Source organism: Lagenorhynchus albirostris, chromosome 20 (genome assembly GCF_949774975.1).
Source record: "Lagenorhynchus albirostris chromosome 20, mLagAlb1.1, whole genome shotgun sequence".
In the NCBI taxonomy this organism is placed as follows: domain Eukaryota; kingdom Metazoa; phylum Chordata; class Mammalia; order Artiodactyla; family Delphinidae; genus Lagenorhynchus; species Lagenorhynchus albirostris.
This window is the reverse complement of record NC_083114.1, coordinates 1,762,158-1,777,174: the sequence shown is the minus strand read 5'-3', so window position 1 is coordinate 1,777,174 and position 15,017 is coordinate 1,762,158. Positions and strand designations below refer to the sequence as shown.

The 15,017-nt window shown below is 58.8% G+C and overlaps 1 protein-coding gene across 8 annotated transcripts in view; it reads right to left on the bottom strand.

Annotated features, from left to right (window-relative positions):
* The window catches only part of EPN2 (epsin 2), a 103,655-nt gene that overhangs the window by 51,051 nt on the left and 37,587 nt on the right, over window positions 1–15,017 (bottom strand). For 6 of the 8 annotated variants that reach the window (XR_009537408.1, XR_009537407.1, XM_060132953.1 and 3 more), the window contains exon 2: window positions 11,898–12,661. The exons of 1 other annotated variant lie outside the window; for it this stretch is intronic. Coding sequence is in view for 5 of the 7 variants with exons in the window: in XM_060132953.1 (XP_059988936.1) it covers window positions 11,898–12,492 (595 nt within the window). In the remaining 2 variants the exon portion in view is untranslated. Of the gene's footprint in view, window positions 1–11,897; window positions 12,662–13,756; window positions 13,899–15,017 lie in introns of all 8 variants that reach the window. One more of the 8 variants, XM_060132954.1, reaches the window with a different exon arrangement.

Genomic DNA, 15,017 nt, shown 5'->3' with positions numbered 1-15,017 from the left:
TCCTTGTTACTGAACTGCAGCGAAGTGCTTACTGGGTCTTCCTCCATGTGGCGACAACCTCCTGTGTTCCACCAGCCGTTTCCCGAGTCACCGATGACCCTCGGCCACCAAGGACACTCCCACACAGAGTGGAGGCTTTTGAGCCCGTTCCCCAGGGAGACGCTCCAGGGCCCTCCCTCTCCCAGCTCACAGGCAGAAGAGGAAAGACTGCTTTTAGTCAAGCGAGGCAAATTAGGAGAAAATAAGCTCAAATCACCCCAGGTTAACATCGAAAGAGAAAAAAACCATAAATACATTGTGGAAAAGCCAAAGAGCTGCAAGATGTGAAGCGCCTGAAGGACCACCACAGCCGGGTGACCTTCAGGACGAGGGGGGGACGTGAGACTTCATAGCGGAGGGGGGACGTGGCCAAGCCCTGCCCGTCGCCCACCACCTGACGGCCCTGGCAACCCCCCCCAACTGGATTTCAATGCAGACTCCACATCTGATTCCAGTTCACAGAAGAACAGGGCGAGGACTGAGGCAGCAGGTGGACAAATCCAGACCTCGGGCCACTCTGCAAGATGGCCGGCCCTGCGTCTCAGCACATCAGCGTCGTGAGCACAGTACGACTCCAGGGACAGGACCTCCGAGCGACCGTGCTGCTGGTGGTCTCGGTGTCGACAGTGGGCAGACAGGCACGCGGGCGGGGGTGAGACGGTCCTGACGGCTGCTGTGTACTCTGCCAGGTAGGATGACAGACAGCCTGTCCTCACCGCCACGTTGATGGGGGAGGGGAGATGCCAGAGCCTGTTTTAAAGACTTCAGCATAAAAGGAAGCGAGGGCCACCCCTCTTTTCCTGCCCCCACTCCTCTCCCCAGAGGAAACAGCTGTTGACATTTTCTTGCGATTCCACCCAGAAAACACAAACACGTGCTCTTCCCTGGCACTCACCCACGGGCGTCTACTCACTGCCGTGCATGGGCCCCACCCGGCCCCGGGAGAGGGGGCGTCTGCGAGCATGGGCCCAGATCCAGGCCCTGCAGCTGCTCAATCCTCCACACCGCGGCTTCCTCACCCGCAGGACGGAAACAGAGTCCCCACCGCCTCGGGCTGTCCTGAGGATCAGACCAGCTCCTGTGGGAGTGCCTGGCACGTGACAGGTGTACCACACCTGGCGCCTCGCTGGACCCTCAGTCCGGGCGGGGTCCTGCCCCCCAACCCCGAAGGCCAGGGCTGAGGCCCGGAAGTGAGGTGGCTCGCCAAGGCGCCCCAGCCACGAGGGTCGAGGCTGATCTGAGGCCTTGCTCTGCATCATCGCTCGCTCCCACAGAGGAGGGAACCGGGGCCCAGAGACGTCACAGCGCCACTCACAGCAGGAGGGGAACTCAGAGCCAGCCTCAGAGCCCTGAGGTGCTCTGTGCGCTCAGTCCTTGACACTTGCACACGCCACGCCTGGCGCGTCTCCAGGCCTGAGGCCAGTCCCTGCTCTCCTGGAGCTTGTGTCCCAGTGAGGGGGGACAAGACACACACACACAGAGGGGAGGTGGGTCAGGGTGAGGAGAGCCTGTCCTGTGCTCAGGTCTGACAGCGACACTGCAGAGGGGCCTGGGCGGCAGCAAGGACACCAAGCAGAGAGCGGGTGGGGGCTTCGCCTGGGTGCAGGGAGAGGGGCTGGCATGGGCAGAGCTCCCAGAGGGCCATGACGGAAGGGCCCTGGTGGCGCCGGGGGCTCTCGGAGGGCCTTCAGGAGGGTGCAAGCCGAGCAGCGACGCCACCTGGCCGGTCCAGGGAGGATGGTGGGAGCTTGGGCCAGGGTGGCGGCTGTGAAGGAGGTGAGACGCGCTGGTTTCTGGATGGCTTTCACTGAGATTCTGTTACACCTGGCAACGTTCCTGGACCATCCGGCCCGAGGTCACGAGAGAACATCTGGGGCCCGGCCTGGCCTGGATGGTGCCGACCCCCGGCAGCCCAAACTCACCCTCCCACCGCAAGTGGCCTGTGCTGCCTCCCAAGCGGAGACTCAGCCCACAGAGAGCCTCCCCCTGACCGGGGGCTGGGGCACAGCTGAGCCCCAAGGCTGTGAAGTCCTGACCCCTGGGTTCGGAATAAGAGCTTATTTGGAAACAGAGCTGCTGCAGATTCATTTGTTAACGGTTAAGCTGAGGTCACACTGGAGCCGGTGGGCCCCGACATCCAACATGACACGTGTCCTTACAAGCAGAGAAGAGACGCAGGGGTGGACACAAGGGGAGGGCAGCAGCGTAGGCCACGGGACACCAAGGACGGCCACCACCAGCAGAAGCAGGGAAGCCGCAGGCAGGACGCTCCCCTGCGGGTTTCAGAGGATACAGCCCTGCGGACACCCTGATTTGGGGTTTCCGACCCACCTCTGGCGCTGAAGCCCCGGTGGGCGGCTCCTCTCCCAGCGTCGTCTCAGGCCCCGCCTCCCCGCACACAGGCCTCCACTCCCCAGGGCGGCTCACCAGCCCCTCCCCCGCACCTGGCACCTGCTCCGCCAGCCACAGAGGGCCCTAGAGTCCTCCAGTTCCTTCCTGCTTTCAGACCACACTCCCACTCCCGCCCCCCCCCCGCCCCTCCCTCAGGGAGGAAAGAGAGCCTGGGTCTCCCCGCTCGCCCTCCCCAGCAGAACGCTCTGTGGGCAGGGGTTCCTCTTGGACACCTAGAGCAGGGCAGGTGCTCTGCGGCCCGCAGAATGGGGACCTAGGCCTTCTACACCCCAGACCCGCCTGTGGCCAGGAACCTCCCCACCCTGGCTTGTTCCAGGCACAGAGCAGGAGCTCAGGCCCCTGTGTGTTCATTTTCTAGTTTAGTTTCCGGCGAGCACAAAGCTGTGACTCCCAAGGGCACAGCTCACACACGCGTCACCACCACCCCGAGACACGGGTGCTGCCACCGCAGCCCACGGACGCGGAAGCCAAAGCCCAGGGAGGAAGGAGCCAGCGCGGGAGACAGACAGTGGGGACGGATGGGGCGGGCGCAGCAGAGACAAAAGGCTGCCCTGTCATCTGCTGGCAGGACTTAAGGCCCATCCTCTGCCTGAGAGAAAAGAGGGAGTCTGTGCTGCTCTCTCTGGGCTGCGGTGAGACCCTCCCCATTACGAGATCACCAGCTGGCGAGGTGGGGAAGGGAGGGCTTGTCCAAGACAGGAAGGGGTTGTTTCTCCTCACTCGTTTCCCGGGGGTCCCCATGGTTCCTGGTGCTCTGTCTACACCCATGGGAAAGTCGACCTTCACGGGGAGCATTGGGGCGAGGGTCGCACCCACAACTCCCCAGGCAGGAGCTCGGGAGGGAGGAGAGGGCTTGGAACACCGCAACTTCAACAAAGACGTAATTTCTCTCCTTCTTAATTCAATCATAAACTTAGGTTAAATGCCTACATCAGTTTCTTAGGGTAATACTTACAGACAGGAAACTCACTTTTTTTTTTTTTTTTTTGCGGTACGCAGGCCTCTCACTGCTGTGGCCTCTCCCGTTGCGGAGCACAGGCTCCGGACGCGCAGGCTCAGTGGCCATGGCTCACGGGCCCAGCCGCTCCACAGCATGTGGGATCTTCCCAGACCGGGGCACGAACCCGTGTCCCCTGCATCGGTAGGCGGACTCTTAACCACTGTGCCACCAGGGAAGCCCGGAAACTCACTTTTAAAATGAGTGTTTTACTCTTGCACTGCTGGTGGGAATGTAAATTGATACAGCCACTATGGAGAACAGTATGGAGGTTCCTTAAAAAACTACAAATAGAACTACCATACGACCCAGCAATCCCACTACTGGGCATATACCCTGAGAAAACCATAATTCAAAAATAGTCATGTACCAAAACGTTCATTGCAGCTCTATTTACAACAGCCCGGAGATGGAAACAACCTAAGTGTCCATCATTGGATGAATGGATAAAGAAGATGTGGCACACATATACAATGGAATATTATTCAGCCATAAAAAGAAACGAAATTGGGCTATTTGTAATGAGGTGGATAGACCTAGAGTCTGTCATACAGAGTGAAGTAAGTCAGAAAGAGAAAGACAAATACCGTACGCTAACACATTTATATGGAATTTAAGAAAAAAAAAATGTCATGAAGAACCTAGGGGCAAGATGGGAATAAAGACACAGACCTACTAGAGAATGGACTTGAGGATATGGGGAGGGGGAAGGGTAAGCTGTGACAAAGTGAGAGAGTGGCATGGACATATATACACTACCAAACGTAAAATAGATAGCTAGTGGGAAGCAGCCGCATAGCACAGGGAGATCAGCTCGGTGCTTTGTGACCACCTAGGGGGGTTTTGTGACCACCTAGAGGGGTGGGATAGGGAGGGTGGGAGGGAGGGAGATGCAAGAGATATGGGCACATGTGTATATGTATAACTGATTCACTTTGTTGTAAAGCAGAAACTAACAGACCATTGTAAAGCAATTATACTCCAATAAAGATGTAAAATAAAAATAAGATAAAATGAGTGTTTCGATGGAAATTTCCATCTATTAAACTAGAAATGATCTTTCAAAAAATTTCAGTACCCATTTTGGGCTCAGGGGCTATCAACTGAGCACAGTCGGCCCCCCGGCTGGCAGCACTGCACCTGGGCCTGGTCCGTTGGGGAAACATTTGCCAATTTCAAGAGACAGAATGACGTTCATACATTTTCCCCACTACTTTCACTTCTGGGAATTCTACATTGAAGACAATGAAGAATCTCAGAAAAGCAGGCTTTCTGCCCAAAGACGCTGACCACGTGGCTATTTGCACTGTGAGAACCTGGAAACCGCTGTGACTGGGGTGGGACTGGTGAGCGACCCCTGGGAGGGGCAGCTCCCTCAGGCACGGCAGTGTGTGCAGCGCCCACATTAGCACAGGGGACACCCAGGAACCCAGACAGCACCGCCCCGTCCCCACCGTGTGGACGTCTAACCTATCCAAACTTTAACCTATGAAGCCAAGTGTAGCTGTGTAGCAACACGGAAAATGCACGCAGGAAGTGAGGTGAAAAAAATCAGTGACTGTAGTATTTGTCCTGGGAATCTGGTGGTAAGGAGTCAGCTAAGGGGTGATCTCTGGGCCACTGCACCCCGTCCCACTGCACGCAGGGTTAGAACAGCCTCGGACCTGCCTGCCCGGCCCCCTCGGAGCACTACACGTGTCGCACCACGAAGGTGTCCGCCTCTCCCGAACTGGAAGCCCACGGAGCGCGAGGCCTCAGCTGCCGACCGTGAGCCCTCACTGCCCAGCGCCGGCCCCGGCACCCTTGGGCTTATGAAGTGAGCGAACGAATGCACTCACCTTCTGAGAAATGTGCTTTGAAAAGGTCACGTGGTTATGAACAACACAGGTGTAATACTTTTTTACTGTCTGCACGGCATGAAACATGAGATTCCTTCTGCTCTCGTGGAACACACTTCACACCTGTGATCCGGATCTGTCCATACAGCCGCTTCCGGGGATGCGGGTCTGATCTGGCCTTCGCTTCCTCTTCAGAGTAAGAACCCACTGGCTTTGCTCACAGACAGATGGCCGTGACAAAGCCGAACCACCACCCATTCCCACAGGCCAGGCAGCTGGGGGGTGACGACAGCATGATACAGAAAGCAGGGACGCAGAGCTGCATCTACAACACATCTGCAACCCTAGAAAAGAAAACGCTTAGAAAAAATGTCCAGAAGGACATACACCCACATGGGAACAACAGCTGCCTGTGTGACAAGATTACGGAGTGTGTCCGTCTTCTTTTTGCATTTTCTACACCATCGGGAATGGACAGGCATTATCTTTATCATGAAAGATCTAGCAGAGTTCTTATTTGCCGCCCAAGCCGCGCTTACCAGTTAGACCTGGAGAGGCGGGCCACGGGGGCACTGGCCCGATGGGCTGGTCACCACACCGCCAGCTGCACCATGCTCCCCACCAGCAGGCCGCGGGAGGAGGCTCATCCCGCTGCAACACCCATTTTGAGCTGCTGAAAGTCGGTGAGTCGCCTGCTGACCGTGACTCTCTGAAACAGCGTGGCCGCCGGTGGTCAGCGGAAGCGACGGGAGGAAGGGCCCGCACTGACCAGGCCCGGAGCCTCCTGGGAGCTTCAGCGCCATGCTGCCCGCGCCCGCCCGAGGCTCCGACCTGTCAGATGTGTGCCGGGGCTCTGGGACACCTCGGGAGATTTAAAAGCTCCCGGGCAGTCAGCTGGAGCCAGTGGCTTAGGGAACAGAGAAAGGGCAGTTGGCAAAATCGGGAACCGCATTTTATCACCAAACAAAATCTAACAGCTAGGAATCACACTGTTCTAAACTCAAAGTCTCAAGATACGGTACAACATTTCCACATTTCTGGAAAAGCCCACAAAGTGTATTTGCAAAAGGCTAACAGAGGCAGACACCAATGGAGATGAGCACGTCACATCAAAACACCACCAAGAAAAAGAGAATTCAGGTCGATTTAGCATTCGTTCGTTCACTGCTTACTGAGCACCTCGTGGGTCAGGCACTCAGCCCTGAGCACAGGCTCCTGCTCTGTCAGTGCGAGGAGACAAAGATAAAAGAGAAACATACTCTGAAGACAAACACAGAATACGCGATATACAGAGATTATCCATAAATTATGGGATCTACTTTCCAACACAAAGAAAAATTAACCTTAGACCTTCCCTCTTATTTTTATTTATACTATAATTTTAAATGCCCCCTTCCTTCAAGCTGGCCATTGCAATCTGGCCACCACGCAGCCATGAATCAGACATGGCCCTGCTGTGTAACTCTTACTGAGCCTGACTCAACCCCCGCTTTGCTTTTTTCACATCCACTACTGACAGTCTATGAAACGACACTTTGTGTACCTACACTTTTACGAAGGATGCTTTAAAGACAAAGGGACAGGTGTAGCTATTGCAGCCACACCTTCCATCTTCCCTGGCACATGGCAACATCAACAGCCTAACTGACAACCGACCCCCATCAGCAGCTCTGACAGCTGTTTCAACCTCACCCTCTGACAATCACAGGGCCCCGTGGGGTAACCAGCATTACACGAGGTGGACCACACAACCGTAAAATTGCCAGGGCTCTGGGTTCAGATCCTGGCCTCACTGCTACGACTGAGTGGATCTGGGGGGGCGAGTCCATCTCAGTGTCGTTGCCAATGACCCCCGCCCCGCCGCCTCCTACAGGAAGTGAACGGGGACTGTCAGCCTCCGGCTGTTGCAGGCACTGCAGCCCCGAGCAGCCCAGACATGCGGAGGCCTCTCCACGGCACATTCAGACCCTGCTGGGGGCCCAAGCCCAAGAGGCAAGAACGAACACCTTTGACATCTGCCGCCTGGACAGACGTGTCACTACAACTGCCACCTCCGAGGGTCTGCTGGCGCTACCAAGCAGCCCCCTCTTGATTCGATTTCCCACCTGAAGACGTGACAGCCAGCGCCGGCCTCTGCCGGACACACGCTGCCACCGAAGATCCGGGCTCCCGCGACGTGCAGAACACACCGGCTCCGGCGAGACGGGCTCCCGAGTGAGTCCCATCTCCCGCCAAATTCCTCGCCCAACCCCTTTGGGAGCAATCAGCCGACATGGGGCCCAAAGCCGGGTGGAAGGCCCCGGAGGTCTGGGCACACTCCCCGCCAGCTGGCTGGCCCTGCCTTCCCGATACCGGGGACCACTGGCTGGCAGCCACCACCTCTCAGCCCTGGGCGCACCCACCTCGTTCCTTTAAAGTGTGCCCGGGCATCCTCAGCCCCATCAGGTCCAGCCCTGTCCTCTCCCTGGGGAGAGGCAGGGGTCTCCCACCAGCCTCCCTGGGCCCACCTGGCCCCCCACACAGCCAGAGGGTCCTCGTGAACCTTCTCACCCTTCAGCAGGGTCCAATCCCTCCTCGGTTCCAAACCCTCCCCTGCTCCCAGCTAACTGAGTAAAAGGCAAAGGGCTTTCGATGACCCAGAGGCCCTCCACCCATCTACCAACGTGTGGCCGCTCCCCGTCCCTCAGGCCCAGCCTTGCCACTGCTCCAGCCCTCCGCCCTCCACCTGCCTAGGATGCCCTTCCAGACCTTGCACAGCCCAGCCCTCCTCCAGTCCAGGCTTGTTCTGGGCCTTCCCAGCACTCGGACCACCCTCCCCACTCCTCACACGCTGGGCTGTGCTGGGTTTGGGGTTTCCAGAGCATTCATGTGCAGCGTGCAGTACAGCGCTGACCACTCACCGTCTCTCTCCCCGTTAGTGGGAAGGGGGCACACGACAGAGGCACACGGTGGGAGCTCAAAACGCCCTTTGCTGAGGGAATGAGGGACTGTGGGTGCCCCAAGGCCGGCAGCAGCATGGTTAAGCCGGCAGGGGGAGCTGTCTGGGCGTCCAGGGCTCTGGGCTGGACCCTACAGGGACCCCTGGGACGGAAGGGCGCTCTCCGCGAGCCGGGATCAGGGCATCGTTTCTAAGAGGTGGGTGGGTAAGCAAGAGGAGGCTAAGAGCAAGGAAAGCAATCTGAAAGCGGGCACTGAACTGCAGCCATGCGCTGCAGGGGAAGGAAAGAACTCTACAGCTGTGTGTGGGAGACCCGGAGAGGATCCGACGGGCACAGCTCAGGACAGGAAGCCCTCCTCAAACACGATCACGGTGGGTAGAGCAGCAGCTGAGGCCAGGAGTCGGCACCACGCCCAGCAGGCCTCCCCTGTGGGGCCTGGGGTCCGACCTGGGCCCCTCACGAAAGTCTGCCCTGAATCACAGCCCGCATTTCACGAGACCAGTTTCTGACAGCCAGGTCAGTGGGACTCTCCGTGCTGGATTCCAAGCCAGTGTGTTCAAAGCAGAGCCTCCGTGTGCCCACGTCAAGCCCCCACCTTATGCGTGGCACTCAGGTGAGGGCTCAGCAAGGAGTCACGGGACAGCCCCCGGCAGCCCCGCAACGGGGAGGGTGTGAGATACGTAGAGGAAAGCACTCAAAAGGGTGACACCACGTAGCACGCGTTTGCCTAAAACTCATTCAGGGTTTGAGAAACTGCCTAAAAACAAAGTCGCTCACCCATTTTACCCTTAATTTCTCAAGAGCTGAAGGAAAAGAGAACTCCGTGTGGGCTGCGGGCCGAGCAACTTGCCGATGTGCGTGTGCGCGGGTGCCGAGTGGGGGGACCCACGGGCCCAGGCGCGGGGCGGCCCGGGCCTGGGCTTCACGTGCAAGCGTCCCAGGAGAGCTGGGGGCCAGGGGGACACAAACAGACCCCCCCCCAGTTACTCAACGGGTAGGCCCCGGGGGCACTGGGAACCTGCAGGCGCATCAGCGAGCCTTCCGGGGAGCCTTTGAAACACGCCTGCCCATCTCCCAACAGTGCAAAGCCGGTTCTCCCTGCGGAGTCCAGTCCAGGCCGTGAGGGGAGCACAGGCGCGAAGGAAACATCCCAGAGCTCAACAAGGCGATCACACGGGCAACTGGGGGCAGGGGTGGGGGGCGATGTGTGTGAGGCACGATGAGCGGAAACCGTTTCCAGGTCGTTGGGAAGCGGCACAGAAGCGCCTCGCTGGCGCCCCTTCCGGTAAGAGCAGAAGAGAATGGAAGACTTTCTTCTCTGAGGCGGGGCCCCTGGGGACTGAAGGCAGATCAGACCGAGAGCATTTCCTTGTGGGCAACGCCGAGAACTGTTTTCAGTTTAACCTGCACCAGCTGTAGACTGTCCGGGATACACCATTAATCAATCCAAAGAGAAGCCTCATTTTCGTTACCCATTGAGTTAGGGACCTTCAAACACCATGACCTAGAATCGCAGCAGAGCGAACTCTGTTCCCCACGGTCACGGGGATCTCAGGAAGGACGGCAGTTCGCCGAGAAGCAAAAACCATCCCATTTTGTCCTCCACCCGGCACGTGTCCCTGCACTGCAGAGATGGCTCCCGGCCACCGGCGCCGAGGCCCGGGAGTGCCTGGCGGGGCGAGGCTGGAACCACGCACTGCGGCCAGGCGGCCCGGTCTTTCCCACGCCCGGGTCTGCGGCCAGCATGACCCCCTCCAATTCCTCAGGGAGCGGGACGCAGGGAGAGCCCAGCGGTCCCCAGGCCTTAGGTGAACAGCACCCCCCACCCCAAGGCCCTGAGCGCACACAGCCGCAAGCCAGGCCACGGGCCCAAGTGAGGCAGGGCTGGGCCAGGACTCCAGTGCAGCAGGAGGGCAGCCCCGGGACGGCGGGCAGGGCAGGAAGGGCGGGCGCTGGCTCAGTAGCAGCGGCTCCTTGCTCTGACCCTGCGGGGCCTCTGTGCGGTGCTGGGGACACAGCAAGGCCTCCAGTGCTGTGGGTCACAGACACACACACACACACACACAGTGACAGGCCGTTAGAGGGACAGGCAGCAGCAGAGGCCGGGCCCAGCGAATGGACCCGGAACATGCAGCTCGAGCTCAGGGTCTCAGGGGATGAGCCAGGACCACAGCAGCGCCGGGATGGGCCGGGGAGGCCAAGGCCGGTAGGACCGGACCCGAGGCCCCACCCACTCCTCCCTGCCCCGGAACACCCTCGGACTGATGGACGGGCCGCCGCCTCACCTAGACGACAATGACCGCAAAAGGCAGGCCAGAGGAGCAGCCCCCAGCGCCCATACAGCCCAAACGCGGCCACTTCCCCAAGAGGAGGCCTGGGGCCCGGGACCCAGCCCACCTGCAGGGGCCTTTCTCGGGTGGAGAGGGGCTCCCTGAGGGTAACACACAACTTCGCTTCTTAAGGGCAATCTTCCTTTTATGGTGCAACCTAGCGCAAGGGCAGCCCCTAGAGCCCCTGGGGTGCAGGTTCCATTTCTTTCAAGGGGTTTCACGAAGGTCACAGACTTTGCCTAAGCAGAGCCGTTCAAACTAAGTGGGAAAACGACAGGAACCAGAAGTGGGACAAGAAACGCTGACCTCTCTGAGCTTGACAATCACTGAAAATTCTTAGAGGCAGGGAGTCTGACCTTACTATGCAAATCTCCTATTTGACACTTCTCAAGACGCTACTGAAACCTGCTGAACTAAGCAAGGTCCACAGCGGTTTGTCAAACTGCAAACAACTGCCTTAAAAAAAAAAGTTTTACGCTGACAGCGTTACTTATTCCAAAAACAAAGGGTGTGGTGACCTGCACTTTTGTTTTCACAGCAGGAAGAGACAGTTTCTGCATCCCCCAGCCCGCAGGCCGCCCGGACCCCCGCCTCGCCACCACACTGCGAAAGCAGAGAGGCACCATTCCAGGGACACGTCGGCGAATGACAAGGATGCCAACGTGGCTCCCGGACCAGCTTCCGTCAGGCCCTGAACCCCACTTCTATTTTTTGAGGTCTCCTCCAAACGCTGGGCAAAGACCCAGAGTCATCGACATGCAAAGCGAGAAAACAGAGCAGCCCCTACCGGCACGGACCCAGCCGTGCGACCAAACAACTCTCAATCACAGGCAGGGAAGGCCTCGCCCACGTTGGCTACTGCAGAGGCTTCTGCCCTCTCCCTCTACAAGTGAGGCAGACACACGCCACCTCACCCCAAGATGCTCAAGCAGAACAGACACTGAGCCAGTCGGGAGCCCCACAGCCCAGTCATTAGGAAGACACTGAACATGAGGTTAAAGCAAGCAGGTGATCCAGGACAGCCAACCCCCGTTGCTAGGCAGCAGGAGCAGGCCAGGCCCCTCGCTGCAGACCTGCCCCAGGAGGAAGCAGGCGACTCGGCCTCCACGCCCGCCTCCCCCCCACCACCCCCGGGCCAGCCCTGCCCACGCAAACAGAGTCAGAGCTCAGAGCGGCAGAGGCTCTCAGGACCCCCGAGCCAGAGTGGCCCAGGGGCCCAAAGCGCCTCTGGGACCGCAACTCCAGGCGGACTGAGGGCGCTGCCGTCGGCTGCCAGCAGCGAGAACGGAGGGGCCGCGAGCTCTGGCTCTGCCCCGGTGCCCAGCTCTCGGCCACTACTCACAGCCGTGGTAGGAGGCCGGCGACCCCCCGGCCTTGCCATACTCCTGCTCCGAGTAGCTGGTGGACAGGTTGGGCTGGCTGGAGCCCCGGCCGAAGGTGAGCTGGCTGCTGCCCATGCCGGTGGCCACCTGGGCCATGCGTTCCTTGGTCTTGAGCGCCTGGGCCCGCTCGGCCTTCAGCCGCTCCTCGTCCTTCAGCAGGGCCACCAGCTGCTTGGCCTTCTCGCGCACGTTGACGCCCTGGTCCTTGCCGTCGCGGTCGACGTACTGGAAGTCCTTCAGGGTCTGGATGGCGAAGATGTTCTCACGGCACTGCTGGGCCACGCGCTCCGAGCCCGTCTTGATGAGGTAGTCGAGCAGCGTCAGCGCCTTGTACACGTGCCGCCAGTTCTTGCCGTGGTCGTTGAGCCGCTTCCACACCATGCTCATGATCTCCGAGAAGGCCACCACGTTGTAGGTCAGGTCCGCGATCTCCGTCATCAGGGAGCTGGACGGGCCCCACGGGTCGTTGGAGGTGGCTTCCCGGACCTTTATTTCGGCTTCCGAGTAATTGTTCACGATGTTTTTCATCTGCCGTCTGATAGACGAAGTCGTCATCTTTACTTTCTCTGTGACAAATGTAAAGCCCTTCAAAGAGAGAAGCTTCCCTGTCCCAGGCAGGTTCGCACCCCGTGAAGGTTCAGTCTCCGTAATGGGTCTGGAGCAGGGTCCCTGATGGTCATTTCCTCTGTTGGAGCCTCAGGTCCGAGAAGCTGGAAGCCATGACCTAGAGAAAGAAGACAAACGTTACTGTGCACGAGCCCCCCACCCCCGGGACGGCAAGCATTTTGCAAACAACAGGCACTGGTCAGCCAGGGCGGTGAGTGGACGTCCTCCAGCCCCCAAGGACAAAAGAGATGCCATCTTCCCTTCAAAACTAAGATGAGATCGATATTACAAGTTAAAAATGAATAAAGTTTGGGACCTCCCTGGTGGCACAGTGGTTAAGAACCCGCCTGCCAATGCAGGGGACATGGGTTCGAGCCCTGGTCCGGGAAGATCCACATGCTGTGCAGCAACTGAGCCCGTGCACCACAACCACTGAGCCTGCGCTCTAGAGCCCGCGAGCCACAACTACTGAGCCTTTGTGCCACAACTACTGAAGCCCGCGCGCCTCAATGAAGAGTAGCCCCTGCTCGCCGCAACTAGAGAAAGCCCACATGCAACGAAGACCCAACACAGCAAAAATAAATAAATTTAAAAAATGGTTAACTTTAAAAAAAAAAAGGAATAAAGTTTAAACTCAAGTTTAAGCCTCTGGAAGGAAAGCAGTAACACCGTAACTACTGTTCTATTTTCAAAACACTTCCACTGGATCGGCTCTGCTGCGATTGTGTTTTTCTTATAAATTTATTGATTGATTTGATTTATTTTTGGCTGCGTTGGGTCTTCGTTGCCGCGTGCGGGCTTTCTCTAGTTGTGGAGAGGGCGGGCTACTCTTCGTTGCAGTGCGTGGGCTTCTCATTGCGGTGGCTTCTCAGGAAAGTCCCCATTGTATTTTGATTGTATTTTTCTTCCACCGCCAGGCAAAAGCCAGCTAGAACAATCTAATGCCTGTCTACACTGGCTTGGGCACCACGCTTCTAACTGCGGGGGATTCTCCGTGACCACCTCTTCTGACTTCTTATAAAGGCTCCCAACTCCCCTTCTAGGGCAGGGCTCGGGCCCTCCACCGGGCTTTCAAAAGCCTCGGGCATCTGGCCCGAGCTGTGCAGTACAACCTTACAAATAATCTGGTTCTACCCCAATTTCCTCACTTCACAGAGGACAAAACTGAGGGCTACACATTCACAGGACACCCAGCCCTTTGCCACAAACACACCTCTCCAGGGAAGAAACATCTGCGGAGCTGGAGTGAGGGCCACGCCTCTGGCCACGGGCTCTGGTCCAGAGTGTGGGGATCCCAGCTGGCTTGGTCGCCAGTGAGCGCCCAGCACTGTGCCTGATGTGGGTAATAAACACTGCTGATAGATTTGTGAAACAGATTAGAAACAGTGTCCCTTCCCTCAGGAAGGCACAGTCTGGCAGGGGACAGAGGTGAGCACAAGGCATCTGAGGATGCAAATCCAGAACAGCTCAGCCGGCTGCTGGGGGCCGCAAAGACGGGCACGGAGAGCACTTTCTGCACAAGTGACCTGCAGGGAGGTCTTCAAAGGGGGAGACTTCCGGGAGGCGGCAGGGGAGTGGCTGCTGGGTGATTCCTCTCCTCCAGAAGGAGGAGCCAGGCCCAGAGCCCACAGGGGCCGCCAAGGACAGAGCAGTGCAGCCGGGCGGGGACAAAGCCAGCAGCTGCCCCACACTCCACCCCACCCCAGCCGCCTCTGGGCCTCTGGCCTGGGAAGGAGGCGGGTGGCCTTGGGCCCGGCTGTCCACAAAAAGCCTTCCAGGTAAGGATCGTTCCAGCCCTGGTGCAGACGGGGAGCCTGGGCCCCCAGGGAGGATCCGCTGCTTCGCCGCGACCCCTATGCTGGGCTGCTCCTGCCAGAGGGACGACGGACGGCCCCCACCGGCCCCATCCACAGCCTCAGAAGTGAGGGAACAGAAGTGTCGGGAGGGGAAGCTGTGGGAAATGCCCAGTCCGCACAGGGAGCCAGCCGACAGGGGGAGCACAGAAGCCCACCCTAGTGACAGTCGCACACGTGTCCGTCAGCAGGCCAGGAAGCCTGCTTCCTTCTGAAGCCACAGAGCGTACGGGCTTCCGCGTGGGTGGGCACAGCCTGCCCCCTCACTGACCAACCGGCTCTCACAAGCCCTCTACCGTGTGTCCCAGGACCAGGGCCAGGCGCTCTGATGGGGACCTGCGAGCGTGATGTGACCAGGCTGGCCGTCCACGCCGGCGAGAGGACGGGCCTCCAAGGGAAAGGGCTCTGACGTCCCAGAGCAAACGCTTGCCAACGTCACACTAGTCACCCGAAGTCCCCAGGGCCCGGGCCCACCTGGCACTTTATCTATCACCCACGGGGGGCTCGGCAGGCACGAGCGCCCTGCTCCTCGGAGAAGCAGGTGGGCTGGAGAGACCCCGGCCACCTTCCTCCAGGTCAGGAGGCACTCCGAGGAGGCACGAGAGCAACGGTCCTGGTAAA